At 51.5% G+C, this 8,857-nt stretch overlaps 1 protein-coding gene across 1 annotated transcript; it reads left to right on the top strand.

The window, feature by feature from the left end:
• Positions 1–608: 608 nt before the first annotated feature.
• On the top strand, positions 609–3,764 carry LOC117042276 (HLA class II histocompatibility antigen, DR alpha chain-like). The gene is made up of 5 exons (XM_033141807.1): positions 609–744; positions 1,661–1,918; positions 2,627–2,911; positions 3,253–3,394; positions 3,524–3,764. The coding sequence occupies exons 1-5, from the start codon at positions 624–626 to the stop codon at positions 3,525–3,527; spliced, it is 810 nt and encodes a 269-aa protein (XP_032997698.1). The 5' UTR covers positions 609–623; the 3' UTR covers positions 3,528–3,764.
• Positions 3,765–8,857: the final 5,093 nt, after the last annotated feature.

Raw genomic sequence — 8,857 nt, 5'->3', positions numbered from 1 at the left:
TCACAGGATCATAACAAGGGTCATGTGACATGTCCCCCCAGGGGAAACCAGACAGCCCCCCCTCTTCGATTTCAAGGGGGAATAACTGTCTGATGAGGGAGGGGGGCTGTTTCCCCTCTTCGCCCACCAGCCTGCATCCCGAGGAGACCTGGCAGCCCCCCAATAAGGAGACCCCTCACCGCAAATAAAAGCCCCCTCCAGCCCCCAGCGCCCCTTTGCAAGAAACAGGCTTAGCGCTGGTGTCTGAGGAGCCCCATGCACAAACACACGGGGGGAGGCAGAGAGGAGCCCTCACAGCCCCTTGCCTGGAGGACACCCCTCCCCTCTTGGAAGGATCCAGCCCCCCAACCCCAAAAATATTAGCTGCCCTTTTCCTGCTCCGTCTACGGCTGAGGCTCCTGCCTGGGGATGGTTTACCTGGAAACAAGCTGGTCATCGCCAGGGCGCTTTTTCATTGGCCGAGCCGGCAGGGACTTTCCTGCTCCGCCAAAGTCACCCCCTGGCCGCCCCAACCCCACAGACACTTGGAGGGCGAGCATCCAGGAGGAGGAAGGGGCAAGGGACACTTTGGCTGCAATCGCCCCTTTTGCTGGTCGCCCCTCGGCCCAGGAAGAGCTGCAGAGATGGAGCCCAGAGGAGGAAGAGGAGGAAGAGGAGGAGGAGGAAGAGGAGGAGGAGGAAGAGCCCTTTGCTGCCTTTGGGCGACCCTCCTCCTCGCCCCACCAGGGACCGGAGCCCTGAAAGGTCAGGGGGCTCGGGAGGGAGGGGGAGAGGCCTGGGGAGGGGTCCCGGGAAGGAGTTTAAGGGTCCCTGCAAAGAAGCCGGGTGGGGGGGATTGGGGTGAAAGATCGCGCCCCTGGGCATTGCTTGTGGGCAAAGGTGGAGGGGTCTCTTGGGCTACACCGAGAAGCCCCCTCCCCCTGACAGGTGCGGAAGCTGCACCCGGGAATACGGAGGGGTTGGCGGGAGGAAGAAAATTGGACGCCCCCAAAACACGATCGAGGGGAGGGAGGATTTGAACCCTCAACTAAGGTGGCTCAGGGTTGTTTTTCTTTTTTTAGGGTGGGGGACTGGGTGCAAAGAGCACCCACCCACCCCCACACTGCCTTGCTTCAAAGTTCTGGATTTGTGCCTCTAGCCTTTCCTGTTGGAAGGAGGGAAAGGGAGATAAATCGAGAATTGTTCTTTCTCCGTTATAGACTAGGCTGCCACAGAGACCTGTCTGGTTCAGAAGCCCCCAGTGGTCACCCCAAAAAGGCATTAACCCCCCACATCCCTAATGCCCCCCCAAGACAGAGTGGTCTCTCTCCTCCCCAGCAACACAAAAGGGGTCACAAACTTTCACAGACCCTTAAAAAATCTCTGAGCAGAAAAACCCTTATAAACTGGAAGGAAATCCTTGTATTCTTGGTTTCACTTTGGGGCAAGGAGCTCAGGGCAGAGTTATATCCTTGCTATATTCACAACAACCCTGTGAGGAGTCATGGACTGGTCTCTCGAAGGATTACCTCAACTTTCTATCTAGTCACCCCAAACACAAATGACCCCCAGGATTAGCTTTTGGGGCTGTTATGGCTATGAAATGAGGGGATTTGGGAGCAGAGAAAGTCCCTTTTTGCATCACCTAAAGTCTCCCTCTCCCCCCCCGCCCCCCCCGCAGTGGAGGACACCCTGGTGGAGCTGGACTTCTTCCAGGAGAGCTTCCCTTCGGAGAAGAAGTCCGGGGAGTTCCTGCTGGAGTTTGACAACGAGGAGATCCTGCACGTGGACTGGGAGAAGAAGCAGAACGTCTGGAGGCTGCCGGACTTCCAGCGCTTCACCAGCTTCGAGGTGCAGGGCGCCCTGGCCAACATCGCCGTCATGAAGAACAACATGGAGGTGCTCATGAAGAGAAGCAACCGCACCCGAGCCCTGAACGGTAGGACACGCGAGGGGGGCAGGGGGTGTGACAAGGAGGACCCTTCAGGACCCCTTTCTGCCTACCCAGAGGGAACTCTGCTCGAGGGAGCCAGCTTAAAAGGGAAGGGAAACCTGATGGGAGGGGCAGCTTTGCACTCTTTACGAGCTCAGAGGCTTCCCCAAACCTGAACACCACGTGCAAAAATACACACAGCAGTTAATGTAGGGAACATGGTGTGGGAGATTTTGCAGTCAAATCTAACAATGCAAATTCTTGCTAGTTACCATGTCAAGGGGTCAAGTCCACAGAGCTGTACTGGTGATAGAGGGGCTCAGACGATAGAAATGTAATTGGGAGAGAGGATTTTGGGTGATGTTATTTCCTCCTGCCTGGGGAGGAAGGAGAAAGTAGTATTTTCTTCTCTCTCTCTTCCTTTGACCAATGATGGAAGCAGACACCTGCTCCAATTTCAGGCATGCCTGAAGATATTTTTTTTAATGCAAATATTTTGTCTGTGTTGTTTTAATGCTGTTGGTGCTGAGGGTGAATGCTTGACTGTGAGCAAATATATGTTTTAAACTTACTTTTCAGCCTGTAGCCTGTTTCTTTGATAAACTGGGAGGAACAAAGGGGGAGATCAGCCTAACAGCTAATTGCTATGCTTCCCATTTCTAGACTGCTTAAAATGGGTTTCAATCCCATTTCTTTCTCCATCTCCTTCCTCAGTTGCTCCTTCGGCCACCGTGTACCCGGAAAACGCCGTGGAACTGGGGGACCCCAACGTCCTCATCTGCTTCGTGGACAGGTTCTCCCCCCCAGTGCTGAACGTCACCTGGCTGAAGAACCAGGAGGTGGTCTCCGAGGGCGTGGAGGAGACAGACTTCTACCCCAGCGTGGACAACACTTTCCGCAAGTTCTCCTACCTCCCCTTCGTCCCTCAGCAGGGAGACATCTACGTCTGCCAAGTGGAACACTGGGGCATCCCAGAGGGGAAGATGGAGAAGATCTGGGGTAAGCACCGGGCAGGATGCGGGCTTTTCTCTGGGACTATAACTCAGAAACCCAGATTCTTAACTTATACGAAACACGTTCTGATGATCAGAGTAATTTATGCAAGTGAAGTAAACTTGCAATTTTGAATAATTTATTCTGATCTTGCTAACCGTGGGACACAAAAAGGAGCTCAGACGCCTTTTGGGGGTTCCTTGAGTTAGGTTCTCTCTGTTTAACGTAAATGTTTATATTAAGGGCTGTGGGGCAGGTGTGTCAGGACTCCTGGGTTCATTCTTCTGCTGAACACACACAGAGAAAGAGAGGCCCTCCTTACCCTTACCCTCCTCTCTCCATCCCAGTTTCCAAGGCGCCCTCTCCCATCCCGGAGACGATGGAGAACGTGCTGTGTGCCCTGGGCTTGGCCTTTGGCATCCTGGGCATCATCGCGGGCACCATCCTTTTCTTCAAGGCCATGAGGATGAACGATCGCAGGGGCTTCATGTGAGTCAAACCCGTTTCCCTTCATGGGCTCAGAGACAACTGCAAGGGGTGGGGTGGGCCTCATCCTGCCCAGAAGGTGCTCAGCCTCAGTACTCCCAGCTCACCAGCTCCCTTCTCCTCCCTTTTCAGATAATGGGGGATTCCTTTCCTGACAGCCTCTTCCTCTCAGCTCAGCTCCTTTGCCAAGAGTCTCTTCTGCTATGAATCAGCTGGAAAGAGTTTCTACCTCCGTGTGCAGCTTATCCTTAGAAGCTTTTCGGATAATATGTTTAATTTTGAGAACAATTACGAAAGCCAAAGACTTCCATTACTTTTCTCCCTTTTATGTTTCCCTCTTAACAAAGAAATTGCTCTCAGACTGTTTAAGTAAAGAAGAAAAGTATATGGTTTACTCACATTAAATGTCTTGCCATGGTTCAGCATTTACTGCTCCCTCTATGCAGGTTCTGTAACTCCTTCTTGCCTTTGCTTCTGGCTGCCCAGTAATTGTGCATTTCATAGAATCATAGAATTGCAGAGTTGGAAGGGACCCCAAGGGTCATCTAGTCCCACTCCCTGCATTGCAGGAATCTCAGCTAAATCATCTATGACGGAGGGGCTTGTGGTTTGGCTGCAGGTTCTCCCACAAACTCCATGGTTGAGTCAGGATAGTGTTTTGTGGGGGCTTCCTGCTTTGCCTCGCCTTCCCTCTGCGTGGCTCAAGGAGACTCCCTTCCAACAGAGTGTCAGGCATACTAATTCATATCTCCACCCCACTTACCAAAAACCACTCACCTCCCTCTCTAGTTTTTGGAGAGAGCCTTACTTAGTTCTGTGCATTGCACTGCAGGAATACACCCCTCAGGTGTTTCCTTAATCCCGAAGAGGATTCATCTACCTTGTTGGGGAACTTTAGTTGCGAAGAGACCCCAAACATCTTTCTCGTCCACATAAAGCACATAAAGGAGGGTTGTATCTGTCTGCATGGAGGAAAATATCCCTTCTTCATCTGCAAAACTTTCCCAATGGCTTCTGTGCAGGCCAATTGCTGTATTTCATACATGCTCCATATTTCCAAAAGCAATAAATAAATCTTATAGTTTAATGATTTGTTTCCAGTGCTGATTTCTCTGCCTGTAAGTTCTGGATATATTTATTATTTCAAAGCGAAAAGGTGACTCATTGAGGAAATGGGTAGCATTGCAATCAGAGTGGCTACATTGACCCCTCGTGTCTTTAGGGCCAAATTCTGGGATATGGAAGACCAGGCGAGTCAGCTAGAGCAGAGGGACTCCTATCAGTCTGATAACCCGACTCTTCTGATCCTCAGGGCCTGCTGTGGGTTGTGTGAAGCACCAAACTATTATCCCACAGGATCCGGGGAGCCCCACTCTGGGGAAACAGAACAGCCCACCCCCCTGTCCTAAAATGCCTCACCAGAGCAAAGCACCTGTTATTCCTGAGACTGGAGTGATTGATGGGGGGGAAGAAGAAGGAAATGTGCAGAGAGCCCCTCCAAATCCAGTGTGCATGAATGCATGTCTTCTGCCAAGGAGAACAACCCACAGGGGAGGGGTGTGTTTCTGGAAATGCAAGGTCAGGGTGTGACCCAGTCAGCCTGGCCAGACCTCCATCATGAGTTGGCTGTGTTGCCCGGAGCATACCTTAAAACCCTCAGGTTTTATCTGAAGAAGTGTGCATGCACACGAAAGCTCATACCAAGAACAAACTCAGTTGGTCTCTAAGGTGCTACTGGAAATAATTTTTTATTTTGTTTCGACCCTCAGGGAAGGTTTCACTCTTTTCTGGTAGCTCCCTTTCTTTCCCCTATTTTTGTGTCCTCATTAAGATAAATCAATGCAAGTTGAAGGAGTTGCTGAGCTCTTTCTCTCCCCCCTGCAAGAGTCTCCAGAAGGTAAATGACACCACAGAGCGGGGTTTGGGAGAGGCGTCCTTCCTGGAGCCAAGCCTTGAGAGGAACATCACAGAGGCCAACAGACAAGGCTCAGCTTGCTGTGCAATCTCATAGCTTCCCCTGGACCTCAGGTGGTGGGATGCAAATGGGGGGGGAGTCAATTAATGCAGCAAGACAAAAGGCAGAGTTTGGCAGAGGGGCAGCATAGGAGTGCTGTCAGGGCAAGACTTGGGGGGCAGAAGGCCAGGGCCCCAGTCAGCTGAAGGAGCAGGAGACCCCGAAGGCTGCAGGGCTGACTCTCCACATCTGGAAGCAGCTGAAGGAACACATGCTACCAGGACCTCTGTAAGGAGGGTAAGAGTCGGAGTCTGGCATTGCCAAGAGACCCCAAGTGGGATGAGAAGGGGCTCCTGAGCCGCGATCCTTCAGTATGGCAACATTTCTCAAACTTCATCTGGGATAAGTCTGGTCTGATGCAAGTGAACAGCAGGTGGGCTGATCCCCAAAAGTCAGAAGTGGGAGAAGGGCTGATCCAGAGGGAAAGAGTTAGGGAGAAAGTGGGGTGCGGGTGGCCTGATCTTTGCAGGAGGTCTTCTTCCTTCTCCTCCCTCCCTCTTGCCTATCAAAGGCTCCTTCTCCCCTTCAGCAGCCGAGGATACAGTCAGAGACCACCAAGTGCGGCACTCTAATGGGTTTGGCAAGAGCAACGCGTTTCTTGCCCAGCAACTGATGACCAGGCAGAGTCGGGATATGTGATTGGCTCCGATCAAGCTTCCCCTCCAGGAAAGTCCCCAGCAAGACAAAACAAAAGCAACACCCCCCCCCCAGCAGAAGCAGCAGCATCAATAGCAACTATGCTTTACCCCCCCCCCCAACCCTGTTTTCTGCTTAAACACAGAAGTGGAGATTGTGACATTGGGGTTCCCTCGAAACAGGAACTTTTAAAATAAGTAATCGGTTGGAACTGTTCCGGCTTTAAGATCCGCTTCACAGAATTACCGGGGGGGGGGGGGAGTTAAGAGGCTGTCTTCTCCCCACTGTCAATAATCATCCCATGAAAAATGTGAAATCCCACACTCTAATTTCTAGGCTTAAATGCAAAACTGCAAGTGGCAGACCCTTCATATTCCACTGCCAACAACAACGTTTGCAAGCTGTGAGCTTGTGACAGCCTCTGCATTTTGCTTCAGAGAGGAAGGAGCCAATATTATCCCAGCACTCAGTGCCCCCCCACCCATAGTGAGAATTCTCTTTATCTGGTTTTTCTGAAGGAAAAAAATGGTTCAAAACAGGACCAGTCAAATAGGTTGTAAGCATGAGCATAGGGGAGGTGGGGGTGGGGGTGGGAAGCCGCCGCCAATCAATAAAAATCAATTAAAACACAAAGCAAACTGACGCTTCAGATCTATATTCCACAACCGCTCCCATGGGAGAAAGGACTGTCCCACTGTAGCTGCAGCATCATGTTTTCACTGTCCTCTCGTCAATGTGCTCCATTTCTCCCTGCTGTGCTACATTTCTCCTTGCAGGCAGTGCCAATATAATTTGGGTGTACATGCAGCTCCTGCCTGAGGCTGGCAAGGAGGCCTCTTGGTGGAAGAAACAGACCAAGAGGAGGGGGGCAAAGGGAGTCCCTGGACAGGAGGGGCAGGATCCAGGCAGTTTGCACCCAGGTGTCAGAAGAAGGACTTCTAGGCCCATAGCACATGTCTCCCTCCCCCACCTCTCCTTCCTTCTGCCCCCTTGTTTCTGGCAGCAGAGGAGACGCTGCAGAAGGGTGCTGGGGGGGGGAGTTTCGCTTCCCCACGCATGGAGACATGTAGCACAGCTCAGCATTCAGGGAAATGAAAGAGGGAAGCTGGCCACGATCCAGGAGACTGAGGTCGACAGGGAGCGCGGCAAAGCCTCCTCACAGAGAAGTAGCTGCTTCCAGCCCCCCCCCCCCTTCAGCCCAGCAGCAATGGCTTAAGAGGAATTGCGATTTTAGGGAAGGAGCCCCTTGGGAATGGCTGAGCTGAACGGAATGGGGCTGGGCAAGCCCCATAGCACCCTCTGCTAGAGAAATAGGCGCTTCTTCATGAGTTGGCTGTGAGGCAGAGACAGGTCTCTTCAACCTTTGCAGACCCAAGACCCCCTTTCAAACCAAACATGCATTTCTTAATATTTTACTCTACATCTGCGTGGTGTCAGGGCTCCTGTTGCAGCCCACCTGGGATCAGGATACGACCCACCAGTTGAAGACCAGTGACACAGAACATGTCCTAAAAAGCCCAGGGAAGGAGTCACTTCTTTCAAGGATCTTTATCTGGTGTTTCCCCTCCTCTCCTTATTTTGCCCCTATTCTGTGTGTGCGCTTTGTAGAAATGCCACGTTCCAAAAATGAATGCAAGTCGGAAGAGTCGTCCAGCTCTTCTTCCCCTTGGCAAGAGTCACCAGGAGGGAAATGACCCCCCAGAGAGGGGTTTGGTAGAGGCGTCCCTTCTGGGGCCAAGGCTTGTGCAGGGACATCCCAGGGACTGAGAGACAAGGACCAGCCTGCTGTGTAATATTATATCTGACAGTTGTCACAGTTTCTTAGAAGGGGAAATGGGATCTTTTTTTGCAGATCCTCTTTCACCAAAAGAGCAAACATTGTCCTGGATCTCAAGGCAGAACCTTCAGCAAAGTATCATGTGGGGAGGGGGGCCAGGGGCAAGGCTGTGGGGCTGGAGGCCAGGGTCCCACTTGGCAGAAAGAGCCACTGGTCCTGTGAATGTGAAAGGGCCGATTTGCCTTGAAATGCGACCATTTGAAGAAGGGGAGTCTGCCAAGGGCACCCAAGAGTCTAAGATCGTCCCTGGGCCTTCTAAATGGGGGGGGCCTCCTTGGGATGAGCAGAGGAGCCTCTCCCAAATTTCATCCCTGAAAAGTCTCGTCCTCTAGCAGACACCCAGGGAGGGAGGGCTCCCCACAGCAAGGGGCCTGATCCCCCAAACAGGATTAAGGTCGTCCGATTCTGTCTTCATCGGCATTATTACCCTCCCAGTTTGATGTCACCTGCAAATTGGATGAGCACCCCCTCATTTCCTTCATCCAAGTCATTTATAAAGGCGCTGGACAACACCAGGCCCAGGACAGAACCCTGCGGCCCCCCACTGGTCACTTTTCCCCACGATGAGGAGGAAGCAGTCATGAGCAATCTTTGGGTTCGGTCAGTCGACCAGCCCCAAATCCACCTAGCAGTTGCCTTAGCTAATAACCCTAAGAGAACTTAATTTAATTGGAAGTATTATTGCTCATATATCTTCCGCTGGAAGGAAGATGAAAGGAGTCTGTGAACAGCCAAGGAACAAATAAGGTTCTTTCTTGAGTCATCTGCAAGGACAGGAAGAAACACCATGCACAGAATAATTGCCACACACAGGAAGAACAATATTGCAGTTGTTGTACAAGGGATTATTTTTATGAACAGAATGTAATTGAAATTAATAAGATTTTGGAATGCAGAAATAAAGAAAACCATCAAATCTAACATGGGGGGGCACTTTATCTGAATTATATAATTTGGTACCTCAGGTTATAGACGCTTC

The sequence above is a fragment of the Lacerta agilis genome, chromosome 2 (genome assembly GCF_009819535.1).
Source record: "Lacerta agilis isolate rLacAgi1 chromosome 2, rLacAgi1.pri, whole genome shotgun sequence".
Taxonomy (NCBI): domain Eukaryota; kingdom Metazoa; phylum Chordata; class Lepidosauria; order Squamata; family Lacertidae; genus Lacerta; species Lacerta agilis.
The sequence above is the reverse complement of the archived record's forward strand: the minus strand, read 5'-3'. Positions and strand labels throughout refer to the sequence as shown.